The 15,879-nt window shown below is 39.5% G+C and overlaps 1 protein-coding gene across 10 annotated transcripts in view; it reads left to right on the top strand.

Moving 5' to 3' along the window:
- CACNA1C (calcium voltage-gated channel subunit alpha1 C) overlaps positions 1–15,879 on the top strand; it is a 452,768-nt gene that overhangs the window by 301,469 nt on the left and 135,420 nt on the right. For all 10 annotated transcript variants that reach the window (XM_039708368.1, XM_039708366.1, XM_039708364.1 and 7 more), the window contains exons 8-9: positions 7,358–7,461; positions 13,913–14,085. In XM_039708368.1, coding sequence (XP_039564302.1) covers positions 7,358–7,461; positions 13,913–14,085 — 277 coding nt within the window. The remainder of the gene's footprint in view (positions 1–7,357; positions 7,462–13,912; positions 14,086–15,879) is intronic.

Raw genomic sequence — 15,879 nt, 5'->3', positions numbered from 1 at the left:
AACTGAAGCTGGGTTGAACTCTCTGGTGTCTCCTTTGCATCCATCTGATAGTACCAGCTACAAAATGTGAATCTAGGAACAGTTTTAAGGAGTGACTGTGGCTTAAAGTCCCTCAAGATTATTAGGGTGTTGATGCTTAGCAAGAAATTCTACCCAGACTAATAGCAAAGACATCTGGAGGCCTTTGCCTGTGTTTTAAGCATTGCTCCTAAGTCATTAAAAGTAAATCTAGTTTATTTTAGTTTCTACATTTTTGCTCATTACAAAGCTAGGACTTTTTGTAATTTTTGTACCACCATCTCTCTTGAGTCAGCTCTGAGACCTTAATTTCCCACTCCTTTTCACCTGTCCTAAAGACTCAGAAAATCTGGAGGACTATTCCAGGTCAACAAGATGATAACACTTTTCATGATGCACTTGAATTTATAGATGGAAATGCTTAAATGTTTTTCATCATTTTTAAGTCACTATGCACATTAAGCCTCAATTTTTCCTGAGGAATTTCTGAAGATTAACTCCTAATCATGCATTCCTCCCAGTTCTGTGCCCCAGCCTATTCAAGCAAAGCACTTGTGCATATCAGCTCATTTCCACTGGTAACAATAATATTGACCATTGGCCTCAATGGAATTATTTATTTATGTGCCTTAAGTTATGCACACACATGATTGCTGGATTAAAAATGAACCAAGCAAAGACAATTAATTAGATTTTAAATGATGGAGGATCTGCAAGGTGGAATCTGCATCCAGTTTTTAGGATGTAGTGCTGGGTAATAGGAAATATGATCCTTTCCTTGCTCCTTTTCTGAATGGTGAAGTCAGATAAATGTATGTTGTCTCTATAGACTTGAAGTGCATGTGGAGAGCAACCAGGAACTTAAAAGTATGTCTTTTTTTCATGTCTTTATTGACATGATACACAGCAAACTCACACCATTCAGGCTCTAAACAAACCAGGAGATGCAGGATTTCGGTGCTAAAGAAACAATCTCATAGTTTGCCCCACAGGCTGGAAAAAGTGCTTATTGAGCCTATCATACAAAGTCAATTTTAGTACTGTGTCCCTTTTAACTCAGCCTTTAGTTCTGTGTCACCTCATTGATATATTTCTGGGGCTTCTTTTAAACATTTACAGATTTGCAAAATTAGAAATTGTGAATAATAATAAGCAACTTTCTTGTTAAAATCAGCAAGGTTTACAATACATTAAAAATTGCACAGTTAATATAATTATCACTAGTATTACATTAAGAATCCCCATTATAACATAAGAAATGTACAGTTTAGAGATCAGATAAAAACATCATGCACAGGGTTCATTACCAGAGCTAACACTAAATTTCTGCTCATTTAGGGGTTGATTTATTTGTGTCACAGTCCCAATAGTCACAATCCTATCACCCACCTACAAGTTAAGACCAAATGAGACAATTCCCTGATGTCTCAGATCTGTAAGCAGAAGTTGAGAGACAGGAATCAAACCTTCTTGCCACATGTCCTCTGATAACTCCCAAGAGCTTTCAAGATAAAGACTCAAAGTACTGCAGAGCCAAGGATTCTTAAGCCCAAAGCTGAGAAGTTAACCAGAATATATTGTTTTGTTGAGCAAAATATTTTTTTTTTCTTTGCAGAGCACCCTCAAATATCTTCCTGTCACCAGTTATGGTTGTTGATGTTTTTAGGAGCTGCCAGCAATATAATTTTTCTCATTTGGGATGAATATTTTCTTCTTCATCTGTTTCTGCTGATCTTTGCAGAGCAGCCTCAAAAATCCTGCTATCACCAGTTATGGTTGTTAGTTAGATGTTGTTAGGAGTTGCCAGCAATATAATTTTTCTCATTTGGAATGAATATTTTCTTCTTCATCTGTTTCTGCTGATGCAATATATCTAGCATGAGGAAAGGTAGATCTTTCCAAGTTTTGCTTCTTCACTGGACAGATTTATACAGACACTTTGCAGGAAATTCACCCTACCTTAATTATTTCTGAAGGATCACCTGGATTTATGACATCTTTTTTGTTCCCTGACTGTATGAGTGCAAATTTCAAAAGTAGTGAAGTTTCAGAAACAAAGAAAAGATTTAATAAAGTCAGTGTGAAGATACAATAGAAGCCAAAGAAAACATAACAAGAGCAGGATTACTCTGCTTCTAAGGTCACATAACCCTAGTCTGAGATGTAGGGTTTACCTCCTGTCTATGGTATGGATTTTTTTTTTCTGTAATATTGTCAACTCAGATATAGCTGTGAAGAGTAAAGCTCCATCCTTTATTATAATTGGAGTTGAACCCAAGTTCTGCTCAAAAGTATGGCAGAGAACATTTTTCCCTCACAGTGCAAAACTGTGCATCATCCTATTAAAAAAAAAAAAAAGAGTTTAAAGATTTAGTTCCATGAGGTTATATGTGAATGAAATGTATTCACCCAAATATTCATGGGAAGAGAAGGAAACAGGAGGTGGAAAAGGAAAATTTATGTTTTAAGCAAAACCTCTTTGATCAGGTATAAATATTCCAATCTCTCATCAATACCTGCATGGCCCTTTATGCATCCCCTGAGCTCTGCCTGCCAGTAGCCTACCCTGAGATCTTTGATCTGAGATGAGGAAATGACTTCTACACATCCCAAAAGTTAGGAAGATGCTTAAACACTGTTCCTGGAATAGATGGTTTTCAAAACAAAGTCTTCAAGGTGGAGGACAGATTTAATGACAGTTAAGTCATTATTTCTGCTGTCTCCTGCTCCCAATAATCTCCAATTTTAGATTGTCACAAGAAAGACTTGGTTTCAGCTAGAAATCTTCCTACTGGCCATAGCCATTAGTTTTGGTTTGGCTCTTTTCTGAGGCAGTAAATTCCACAGATAGGTTACAGAAAATAGCATTTCTATGCAAAATTTCCAAATTTGCTGCCCTTTAATTTTATTGAATATGTTGCTCCTCTCAATGAATGTTGCTCTGTGAAAGGTTATACACTTCCTTATAGAATACTACACTTCATTATAGAATACTTGTAGTACTAGTATTTTAAAAAGTGTTATCACACCATTCTATAGTCATTAGAAATCAATTAACTATTTATTTGAGGAAGAGAAGCCTTGCCCAGGTGCCCTAACTTACTTTCCATTAAGCTGCAGCTCTCCAGCACTATGCACTGAACAAGGCAGATTTCATTTTTTATTCAGCTTGCTGCTTCCCATTGACTGATTTCCAGCTGCCCTTTTCTGATGGATTAAACTTTTCCTGTGACCCTCTGTTGTTTTTGAAAGACATTCACCACAAAGTGTCAGGGTGTGAGCACGTGAATTGTAAAGTCAGCAGAATTTAGTGAATGGTGCCTACCCCTCTCATTAAGTGACTGAAAGCCTGTGCTTGGTGATGCTCAACCACTATGGTAATAGGTTATATGCCTCTAACATTGTCTTTGAACTATGGTGCCTGTGTAAGGAATGAGACACTTGCAAATGTGCCAGGCTATTACCCCTAGGAAAGAAAAAAAATGACCAAACAACCAATGCATGAATGTCTCCTGTGGCCTTGCCAATGTGACTTCACTTGTGTCTTCTGAACAACCAGAAGACAGAGGCACAAAGGTCTATTAAGAAAGACTTTCATTCCTTGACTCCTACTGAAACTGCTGATAGAAATTGAGATCAGCAGAATGAAAAACCCTGGTGTTATTTCTAGGTGATTGCCTGTACCATTGAGAGAAAAGCCTTTGCTGAAATGCTACAGGCAGGATAGCAGTTAAGGTGCTTGGGAAAGATGGAGCTCTTCCAGCAGACCTCGTATGTGCTGCAATGACCTCCTTTTGTCATGAAACTGAGTGGTTTCTTTGACAGTACCCACTGAGACGGGGTAGTTTCCCACTTTGCAGATTGGAAAGCTGAGGCATAATGAGCCAAATGATGTCCCCACAGTGCCAGAGAGAATACATAGGAAATAATAATGAGAAGGAATCCTTATCTCCAAGATCTCTGAGAAATGATGCACGGATGCTCTGAAATGTGCCAGCTTCCTCACTGTTGAGAATAGTGACATGTAAGTGTTGAGATGTGAGCTGTGATAGGTCAGGCAGTTTGACTCAGAAAGCAGAATTATTTCCATAAATGACAATCTGCAGCTTCCCACTCATTCTGAGCTTCCAGCTGATGTAACTATTGTTCCACACATGTTTAAGTTGGCATCAAGTTGCAATCACCTGGACTGAAAGCTATAATTTGGACCTGCACTCGTTGATATTATAGTCTTGGCTTAGAAGTGTGAATTTAGAAGATGATCTCCCTTTTCTGTTGGGATTCCTAGGGTTGGTAGTAAACACTCAGGGAGAAGTGTTGCACTCAGGCACCACAAAACTGAGCTGTGCACCAGGAGTTGTCCATCCTGGAGAGGTAACCTATAACTGAATCAGTTCCTCTTCTCTGGGGGCAACAGTACAAAATATATTTTGTAGAGTTAATTTTCTGCACTCAGGAGGGTGCAAAAGGCAACACTCCTGGCCTTGCTCTTACTGTTTTGAGTAAGTCTATTCCTATTCTTTTCCCCCTAGCTTTCACCAAACAACATATTTCTCTGCATTTCTCCTGCAGCTGTTTTCCAGGAGCAGCAGTAAGCTCACAGTTGCAGGGAGGTTTTAACATAATTTAACAAACACTTAAAATTATCTAATCATATAACATGCATTCCTGTCACCTGTGGGTCAGTCTCACATGAATAATCTCACCTGCTAGTAAAGAAAAAAAGACATGAGAGCACCAAACATAGGAAAGTCCAGCAACAGACAGACTCAGCTGTCTGCCAAACACTGGCAGTTTCTCTCTGCTTGAGAAGCTCTTGATGTCTCTGCCCCTCAGCTTCTCTGTTATGTATATAAATGTGCAATAAAAAGAAGATGAAAAGCTGACCTCTGAAATTTTCAGTCTGAGAAGTCCCAAATGCTCTGCTGTACCAGAATGCAGGTCTGCTTTACAGGACTAATTTGTGCTGATGCTAGCTGGTCCAATTGTTATGCAATTGTGCAGGCATTGGGAATAACAGAGTACACTGTATTCTAGTTATATACTTTACCAGGACATGGTGGAAGCTTCTTGCCAGCTGGAAATTTCTTCATGCCAGGGAAGGTTTGTCCTTCTCCTGACATTAATTTGACCTCTGTACCTGGCACCTGGCTTTTGCTCTTTGCAATTGTCTTGTACCACAGCTTTGAGAAGTTCTACCTTTCCAGCTGACAAAAAACCCCAAACTGATGATAGATAAATACCATGCAGCTGAGGCTTTTTTATCACCATCTATCATAATTAGAGGGATGTCAATTCATCATTGTGCCCACAGTGGTAAATTCTTAGGGTAGTTTTTCAAAGTCATCCATACTCATTGTTTGTGCAGATTGCTTTAAATAGATACTGGTGTTCTTTGTAGGAGGCAAAGGGTGTTAAATCTCATTTCTTTACTTAATTCCAACTTGGGCATTTGCATTTTGCCTTCCTGGTTTCCCAGCTGGGAACTCAGGTCAATTTTTGCTTCCATCTTTATACTCAGGCATGCTTTGTTCTCATTAAACCCTGATGTGCAGTAGACACCAGGGGTGCTACTTTTTGGTCACATGGGATGAAATGTGGCTTGCAAGCATAAAGAGTAATTAGTATGATTTATAAACTAACTGAAAAATTCTGCAAGTCTACAAAAAGGGAAGAAGTTTGTTATGCTTAGGGAAGGTTAGCAACTCAGGTACTCTTCTGCCCACCAAATGTATTTATCCGGTGAGGAAGGAGCTGATGAACTGTTTTCACAGAGGCAGATTTTGAGCTTATTTTTTAATGAGTCCTGTTCAGTCACAGCTGAAGGAGCCCTGAGGTGGAGCTCTGGATCAGTCCATGGACTGTGGACTATTGCCAGACAAGAACTTTAGTGGCTCTACTTTGGAAGAAAAATGGATGATGGGCTTCCATCCACAAAGAACCGATTTTTATTATATTAGTGTCTTGTCTTATTGAAGGTCTGAAATTCCTTTCCTGAGCTGTTATTCACAAAGAACCAATTTTTATTATATTAGTGTTACTCTCCTGCCTTGTCTTATTGAAGGTCTGAAATTCCTTTCCTGAGCTGTTATGAATCTTGAGTGAAATTACCTCCCCTGAAGTGTGCCTCATTGCCCATGTATGGAAGGATATTTCTCCTGTGATTCCATCAAATGTTTATGTTGCAAAGGAAAGAGCATTTTCCTGAAAAGAGAAGACAAAATTTTCAAAAGAGTGGAAAACAAAGGAATGTAGATTTCTTTATGCCTTTGGGTATTTTAAATTCTGCAATTTATGTTCATAAATCAATTTAGTGCTCCTGAAAATGTTAACCACCATCTGTTTCTTTAATGATGCTATTTCTGGATTCAAAGATAATTGTTTATGAAGAGTAAAGAAGGGACTCTGGTATTTTTGATACCATTATGAAAGTGAGATTCTATTAAGGTATCCAGCAACTTTCCAAAATCTTGTACCTTGAAGGAGACTTCAAGATGAAATAGTGTTTATGTACTAGATGTATTTAGAATATATACAAGACCTTATTATGGGTTAGAACTGGACCTCATGTAATACAGGTTCTGATGCTAAGATAATTCTCCCTGCTTCATGTGCAGATGCTTGAAGTAGTGTGAAATCCATGTCATTCCGTTTACAGTCTCATATTCTCTTAGTATTCCATTGTGTAGGAATTGTGTTTAGATAAGTGAATCATCCTTCAGGATGAGAGAATGAAGCTCATGAGAAAGTTTTAGAAAACACTTGACCAGGTTAGAACATGGTGGCCTTGAAAAGACCTTCCTCAAGAGAACCAAGCTACTGCCCTCACTGTGGTAAACTGTGAAGATTCCCAGAGCACTGCCAGGGAAAGACCAGTATTTGCCCAGTTCCCACCTGCTCCTCTCTGAGGTACCTGTGCTACACATGGAAAGCAAATGTGATCTGACAGTACACTACCAAAAACTAGAAGTATTTTCCCTGGCAGCAGAGGGTCATTTATGTGAGTAGCCAAGTTTAGAATTCATGGGGCGGCCCCTTTGTAGTGTTTTAAGTAAATTCCAAAAAGTAAGTCCATAATTTTGGTCATCCAAGGAAGTGCCAGGAGGGCCCATCATTATCTCTTAGGCTGTATTAGTCACTGAATAGTAATAGGTCAATGAGGAGCTAGATGAAAAAAACAATCAAAGGAATGGTCACATCAGAAAGAACACACAGAAACACTTGGTATGATTACGTGTAAACCAACCACAGGCTCTATTTACAAATCTTTCCATCTGTTCCTTTGCCTAATCATTTCTGCTTTCTCTCTCTGTCTTCTAACTTTCCTTCGTCTTTCCAGATGCAGGACGCTATGGGCTATGAGTTACCATGGGTGTATTTTGTCAGTCTGGTCATCTTTGGATCCTTTTTCGTTCTAAATCTGGTTCTTGGTGTGTTGAGCGGGTAAGCTGACAGTTTTGGTGTCCTTTTTCCAATGCTACAGGGCAAGACTCCATAATAAGGGTTCTTCCCTGTCACCAGGATACTTTCCGAGGGATTAAAAATCTGAATCCACGGAAGCTTCACATCACCTCTGAAATACTTTGACAAAATGTTCAAATATTGCAAATAATACAGGTAACAAAAGCGGTGTTATTCCCTGACAGAGAAATTCAACCTCAGGGCCTTCAAAATTATTTATGTCCACACGTCATAAATTTCCAGAAAACTGGATATTGAAGAACCTTACTGCTGGTGACTTGGGATCTCTTTGGCTGGAGCCTTGCAGTGCTCAGAATCTGAGCTTGTCTCACTAATTATCATTCCACTCTTCCAGGTCAATGATGCCATAGGAAGGGACTGGCCCTGGATCTATTTTGTTACACTAATCATCATAGGGTCATTTTTTGTACTTAACTTGGTTCTCGGTGTACTTAGCGGGTAAGCAGTACCAGGAAAATGTTTTATTATTGTTTATTTTTAAAAATTTGTATTTCTATTCCTACTCTCTGGTTACCAAAACAACAGTCAGTGATGGGTTGATCTCAAGAACCTTAAGAGAAGGCCCAGGCTATTGCTGTGCCAATAGCAAAATACAGCATTCCTAGTATCACAGAAGGAGTCTTTTGACTAAATCAAAGGAATATAACACAATTTTTTGTCTTTAAGACATTCCTCTACCTGTACACTGTGGGAAGAGGACAGTGCTGTGCTCTCCTGTGGGCAAAGCAATCCACACACCATAGGAGGGGATTACAGTAGAATTTCTGGAAGAGTCAGTAGGACTGAAGGAGGAATGAGAGCCTGAGACAAATCCCTTTACATCTGTAGGATGAGATTCCTGCCAAATTATGTCTTCTCACAGGAGAAATTTTCACATTGTTTAGAATATCTAAAGCACAGCCTATCAGGAGACTATTTTCCCTGGAGAGAGTCTTGGGCACGTTTCTCCTTCAATAAGCCCATCTTCTCTATTGTGCAGATTACAAACTTGGCATGATGCAGGGAGAAAAGATCATTTCCCTGTGACCTTTTCCAAGGATTAACAGAGAAGCAGGAGAAGTCCTTTTAGTGTTTAAGCATTTTTAAGACATGCGGACATTTAGCTGTATTTCAGTTCTGCAGTACAACACTGCAAAGCATCATTTTAGTAGCTTTGATTAAAAACAATGGGTATTGTCCCCAGTAGTTAAAAACTTTATTGCCCCTGGGGAGACACATAATTTAAGGAATCAAGCCAGCAAACATTCCTTGCAAGATTAAAAAAAAATCTTTTAGGATTAGGCTTTTAGTTCCATATTTGGACACAACTGGGGGCTGCAGACATTCTGTGTACATGGATAAATATGGTATGAGGACTTTTATGCATCCTCTTTTTTGTTTCTACCATCCAGCCTCCTTTAATGAGCTCTAAATGAGTTTGATCAGGGCCTGTACCTGTTGCCTGAGTAGGCAGCCCTGAAGTCTCTTGTCTTTTGATCAAAAGAGAGGGAAAATGATCTCTAAACAGGAGAAGAGAGGACTTGGTGCCTCACAGAAATTATGTCCTCAGTACTTGGGCCAACAAGATAGGAAGGGCAGCAGTGGGACTAGGGAAAAAGATCCACCTTTGGCCATCTGGCAAAGAGACAGGTAATAGAAAGTCTGCAGGAGGTATTATTTCTATCTTCATGACTCCACTGAAGGAGACTAGCCACTGTGACAGCTACTGCAAGGAGAAGATTTCCATGCAGTAATGGAAGTGTGGAGAAAATCCTTGGTAATGAAGTGTTGGGCAATAATCTGTGTTTGCATGTCTGGAGAGTGATGCTCTGGTATGGTTTTGAAACACAAACTCCTCATTCCTCCAGGTGGATACTCTGCCCAGCAGGTAAGGATGTCAGCACTAGTGGGGGATGATGATCAGCTGACAGGGAAAGGGATGTGTTCTATCAGAGGTGTGCTCAAGGACCCTACAGAAATGTTGTTAAAGATTTTATGGCATCTGATTGGATAAAAAGTGCCTGTGAGCCAAACCATGGGGAGTGCATAGTATTGAAGCACTTCTGATTCAATTTACCTGCACTTGGATTTGTACCTGTGCATAATTAATGATTTAATTTCCTGTCTCTTTCATTTTCAACTCAAGAAATTGTTTTGAGGCCTAAATCTTCCACCTCCTGCCATACTGCAGCTAAACCACCACAGTTAGTGGCAGGAGATGGAAACAGTCTGTAGAGGGAACTGAAATCAAAGATGAAGTTCACCTTGTTTAAGCTGTGAGTCACTCTTTCTGGCTGTCTTCACAGTGTTATGACAGCTGCACTGTTTCTGCAAAAATGTCCTCAACTGGAGAAAAGAAAAAAGAAACTTAAAAATTTGCATCCATGAAAAAAATGCAGAAATTATGGAGAAGTGTTCCAAATTTTCTTTGGTCTATATAAGCAGTTCTTAAACAATTAACTTTCTAAAGCAGTTCTAAATTCTGCTGAGTTACAAAGTGTCTTCACTTTGCAGATTCAGCTTTTTCTCTTGGAGACTTGCTATTGCTATTAGTCTGATCTATGCTGATGATCCACCTGTCTGTTCTAGATACAAAGCAGCATTCCTGGTTATCTCTGAATATCCATTCTGGGCATCTCTGATTTTTTTTCCCATTTATCTATTTCAGGAGCTTCAGCAGGCATGTTGTGTAGGTAGGCTTCACAAAGGACAGATTAGCTTGGGGAGGGGGGTTAATACTTCTGAATACATAGGTGTAATTAATTGTACTCATAAAGAAACCTCGATTGCACCTGCAAAATGAAATGCTGAATTCTGCTCTACTGAAAAAGCTCTTCTGTAATTTGTTTTTCCTCAGGCATGTCATCCATTCATGGTCCTGATGAATTTACTAATCACATACTAGCCTAAATAGCATGTTGGAGTATTTATATGTGAAGCTGTAATCTCCTCCTGACTTGGCTGAGCACAATATAAAATTCATGTACTCCAAAGGAGAATCCAGTCAGCAGATCACACAGCAGACCTCCCCAAGCCCAGGCAAAACAATTCCACATCATTGCTCGGAGCAGTGATAAGAAGTCACTTGAGATCAGAGATGTTCACATCTGTGTTATCTGTTTCAGTTAATTAATGAGAAAAAAAAAAGGCAGAGGGGTTCAACCTTCAGACAAGTACACCTAAGAATATGGAGTCCCATTTCCTTTATATTTTGATCCAAATCCCAGGACACAGGCCAAACAAGCAGTTGCCTAAGGCAAATGGAAGAAAGGAGAGCCAGAGGTTTCTTTTTGAGAAGATCCTGCAAAACACAGTCGTTTGCTTTTGATGCTTTTATTCCCAAGAAAGAAGTCAGAGTGAACATGATGCTGGTTATGGTTGTAGCTCCTCCTTGAGCAGTTTTTATGACCTTTCAGGTATTTTTCCTAATCTTCTGTCCCCTCTTCCAACCCTTCCCATTCCTTGATGTACTTCTGAGGGTGGATGAGATTTGGAGCCTTGTGCTCCACTTTGAGTAGCAAGCAAGAGTTTGGAACTGTTAGAACTCTGCTGTTTTGCTCACTTTCCATCTCGCCTCTAAATGTGAGAAATCATATCAACAAGAATAACCTAAATTCCATCATCATTTGGAATAGGAAAAATAAATTTTCTTCTGAAACAGCACATAATGCAGAGCTGGGTGTTTATGATCTTGACCCACTCTAACCTCACACAGAGAAATAGTCTCCAGAATACTCTGCTCTCTGGTATTCCCACTGGCAGGCATTTCTACAATTTTCTGGGAGAAGTAAACCAAAGTGAAACAAACTCAATTGTGGTAAAAACAATCAAATTCACCCACTCTTATTCTGATGTTTTGGTTCACTGAAAAGAGACAGATTGCTTGCTAGTACTGCAAGCCTTTGCTGACCTTACCCTGTCATGATTGTGCAACCTTTTTTGTGAAAGCAACCTCTAGACTGAGCATGGCACTTCCATCCAAAGCTCCTTTGGTCCTTGGCCTGCCTGCTGGAGCTGCAAACAGTGACCATTTATTGCCAGCTGTGCTGGAGGCAGCTCTAATGTGTGCACCTGCCTGCAATCCACCCTGGGCTGATGCCACCAGCTCCCTTGCCATGGGATGGAAGATGGCCACTGGTAGGAACCTTGATTGTGAACTACATTTGCCTGAGTACAGGCTGCCATTCCTCATGGGAGGTGGTTTGAATTGCAGTAGCAATTTCCTGAGCCACCTGTTCTCAATGGTTTGGTGTTAGTAGAGCATAGAAATTAAGAGCATTTAAACCAGTTGTCTTTCTTTGGAGAGTCATCTGAGATGTGGAGTGTCATGTGTTGTAGCAAGGGAAGAGACATGGAATTGCAGGTCATTTATACAATGCAATCACAGTATTTTGCATTGTGATGGAAAACTCTAGGTTCAGGTCATTTCAAAATTTGACCCATTTGTTTTAGATTCTAAAATAATACCTTGCAAGATGAAAATCAAAATATTGGAATTTGATGTAACAAACAGGCTTAATAATACATCTATTCATTCAGTGATTATTTTTTTAAGAGTTAGTTCATTAATTTGGATGTGGCACTGTAGCAGCCCCAGGGGAAAGGTGTTACTGAAGCAGAAAATATAACCACCACTGATGTATTTTTTTCTAACAATCTTTTTATGATTTTTATTATTATTGTTTAGCTTATTTGTTTCTTCTATATTGTGAATAGCAAAATATCACTCCCAGTATAAGAAAATTTCATTTTTCATTTTTTCCATGCCTTGAGGCTGAGTTTGGACCCAGAGCTGACTGTGGACTAACTTCAGGCCAGAGAACCCAGTGCTTCTCTTCTTCACCTCCACCTTTTTTTATCACACATCCTTGGGAGGACCTGAACCCTCAGCAGCATAACAGGAGTACAGATGACACTGGCACACGTTGTCACATATTTTGGCTAGAAATTAAGGAATCATCCTGCTTTGATCCTGCTGCAGTGCTGGTTTCCTGCACAGCTCAGAATTCTGAAAACCTGATGCAAAGCCTGTGAAGTCCATGGAAGTCTTTCAGCAGGTTTTGCACTCAACAGGAGGAAAGTACCTCACCATCACTGTTAGAAACCCACCTCCATCTCAGTCACATGCCACTCACAAAATTCACACTTTGGCTGGGATTTTCATTATGCTAATATTATGCCACCAAAATCAGTGGTAGATTTCCTATTCATTTTTGCAGGAGCAAACCTAAGACAAATGCCAAGTGGAATAGCATTTTGTTAAATCCATTCATTGCTGACAGTCTTCAGCAACAGTAAAGGATAATACACTGGGGAGAATGGCTTTGCCTCTTTTTCTGGAAAGAGTGGCCTGTATTATCTGCTCTGTGTGTCTTGTGTAGTGATCTGCTTCAGCAGATATAAGACAATGCTTAAGTACTCTTGGTCCAGCAATTTTCACAATCATTAAACTTACTTTTTAAAATACAAGTGTTAAAACCTGATTTAGAACCACATGAAGTTCTAAATAAGGCAGGCCAGCATTTCTTGATGGAAATTATTGCTGAAAGAGGAGAAGAAACAGCACTGCAGCCAAAAAGAAGACAAAGCCAAGAACCCAGGATCATAGCTAAGCAACAGAAAATTCTTGTTCTTATGCCCTGTTTTAAGTCTCTACTCCCAACAGTGTTCTTTCATAAAACTATCATCAGATGTTTTGCCCTGTCCAGTTTCTGGCAGAATCTATTAGTTTTGTCTACCCATAATTTATTGTATTCGTCCACCCAGTGTGAGATTTGAAAAATATATTTCATGTCAGATAACTGCCTCAAATGCTGAAAGTCTTCAGTAAAATCTTGAGGTCTGAGTTTTTAACTATATTTTCCAGTACTGTGGGTGAAATGGTCCAGAATTAAATGTGTACAGGATTGTGAGTACCATTAATTACACTTAAACTAGCCCAATTTAGTTGTGATGTAATATAAAATCTTAAACACTGATTGAAACCTGACTACAAATTAAGCCACCAGCTCACTCTCCAGATGTCAGATTATTGTCAAACAGTTCATCTTTAACCATTATTCATGTAGACATTTGTAGATAACTGTTGGAGAATATCAAGTGTTTACAGAATGTTAGAAAATGTCTGGTATTGTACATAAATGTTACATATATGTTTTATTTGAATTGTCAGTGAAATGCTGAGAAGGAAATTTTTGAAAAAGGTATCAGTCCTTTCCTACGTGTTGATAGATATGTGGACACTCCAGCTGTTTTTCACATGTGTGCACAGCAAGGATGCTCCATAGACACGTTTGTCTGGAGAGAATAGAAACAGCTGGATGTGCTACACAGACTGAGGAGACTGTCTGGTGGAAACCCATCTAACCCATTGTTTTCCTTCCATCTCTTCCTTCTTTCCGCCCATGTCCTGTCCCTCCCTCCCTCTTGCTAGGGAGTTTTCCAAAGAAAGAGAAAAGGCTAAGGCTCGAGGCGATTTCCAGAAGCTACGGGAAAAGCAGCAGCTAGAGGAGGATCTGAAGGGATACTTAGACTGGATAACTCAAGCAGAAGATATTGATCCAGAAAATGAAGATGAAGGCATGGATGAGGAGAAGCCTCGAAACAGTAAGCAACTTTCTTCTCTCACTTTCTTTTTCTTTTTCTGTCTCTCCTCCTCTGTCTCTCCCCGTGTTTTTAGCCATAAAGCCTGTGCCCATCTGCTGTAGTGCTGAGGTGGCTTCTAAGGAAGAACAAGCTCTTTCTGAGATATGCAATATGCTTATACATGATTCCAATTTAAAGCTTGTAGGAAACCATGGGAAGCAGAAATACGTGTACAATAATTGATATTCTGCAGATCAGTGCTTAGTTTGTGATAGGGGCATTAGATCCTGAGATTAAACAAGTGAAAGGTCAATACTTGCTGGTAAAGTCCACTACTGAGAAAAGTTCTAAAATACAAGTGTGCCCTCCGTTCATTTATTTAATTGTAGCTCAAGTGTTGCAGGTTCTGTGCACATAGTTGGTTCCTTTGAAACCAAAGGTTTCTCAGGGAAAGCAGAGTAAGGGAGGAGGGCCAAATCAGCTCTGTTGTACCTTAAGGGGACCATCTGTAACTCCATTGAAATCAGTGGATTTGTGCTTGCTTTGCCAGGCTGGATTAAGCTCTCAAACATTTCTTCTAAGAGTGTTATTTCTTACTCTTCTTTGGAGTTGACAAGGTGTTTGTACAAAGTGAAAATTCACCAACAATCCCTTATGAGAAATCCTGAAGAAGGAAGGGCTTGAAGAAAGCAGTGCTTCCCCATCATTTCATTACCATTATTGAATCTTCTGCCACCTTCACTTTTACCAACATGGGCCATATAACACTTGAGAACCACTTAGCAGTTGTCATTGCTTCTTGTGCACTTGGGAAATGTCAGACTTGGAACCTTTACACAGCCCATGGACAATGGCTCTACTCTTGGCTTTCGTCATGGGAATGTGCATTTTCTTTGTCTGATTTTGGAAGAGAAGACATGAAACATGTCCCTAGATATCACCCTTCTTACCAGTCAAAATCTATGGGATGACCACATCACAAACATATATTCCAGTAACAGGATGATTGGACATGGGAAAGCTGTGCCTTTCTTTCTTCAGCAAGATTTTTAATAGATGTTCATGACCTTTAGAATATTAGTAACCGCTATTGCTGCCGAAACAATGAAATTCTTAAACAAAAAAAGGGTTGTTAATATCAGGTTATACCCACAATACTTGAAGGAGTCACTGTGGTCACTCGCTCAGACTTTTCCCAAATCAGGTTATTGATTGATTGCTGGTATTGATTTTTATGCTGGTGTTTTCATAGCTCATATAGTTTACTTGCACAATTTAACCTCAGCAAGCATTCAGAAATTACTTTCTTAATCATGTCCAAAATTTGCTGCTCAGTGGCATAGCACACATGAATAAATCAGATGAGGATTCACTGCATGTACTGTTGAGTGTGGTCAACCCATATTTGAGCTAACAAGCTCCTTTTGTGGGTGGTATTAAGAACTGAAAGGTAATGCAACTCCTGCTTGCTGTCTGTTCTTCCTGGTCAATTTGATAAGGTGGGTTTTGTAAGACACGTTTTATCAAAATTAGTCCTCTCACATCTGAGTCAGAAAAACTGAGAAGTAATGGTTTCAGCTTAAGACAACATCACAGAAAAGGTACTGTGAGTAAGTGACAGGGCAGGGCATTTTGTTTAGGGTCAAGTTTATTTTTGGTGTGTTCTCTCCTGGGTTGAATGTTTTGGTATTCCTGCCAGCAGTCAATCACCAGTAGGATTAAATTGATGGCATTATTTCTCTTCCAAAAGCCATCTACAAAATAAGTAAAGGACAGATGGCACAGATGTAAATTCCCTCATGAATCCCTTTGGCT

This window comes from Passer montanus, unplaced genomic scaffold (genome assembly GCF_014805655.1).
Source record: "Passer montanus isolate IOZ18808 unplaced genomic scaffold, ASM1480565v1 scaffold20, whole genome shotgun sequence".
Taxonomy (NCBI): domain Eukaryota; kingdom Metazoa; phylum Chordata; class Aves; order Passeriformes; family Passeridae; genus Passer; species Passer montanus.
Note: the sequence above shows the minus strand (reverse complement) of the source record. Positions and strands in the feature narration are given on the sequence as shown.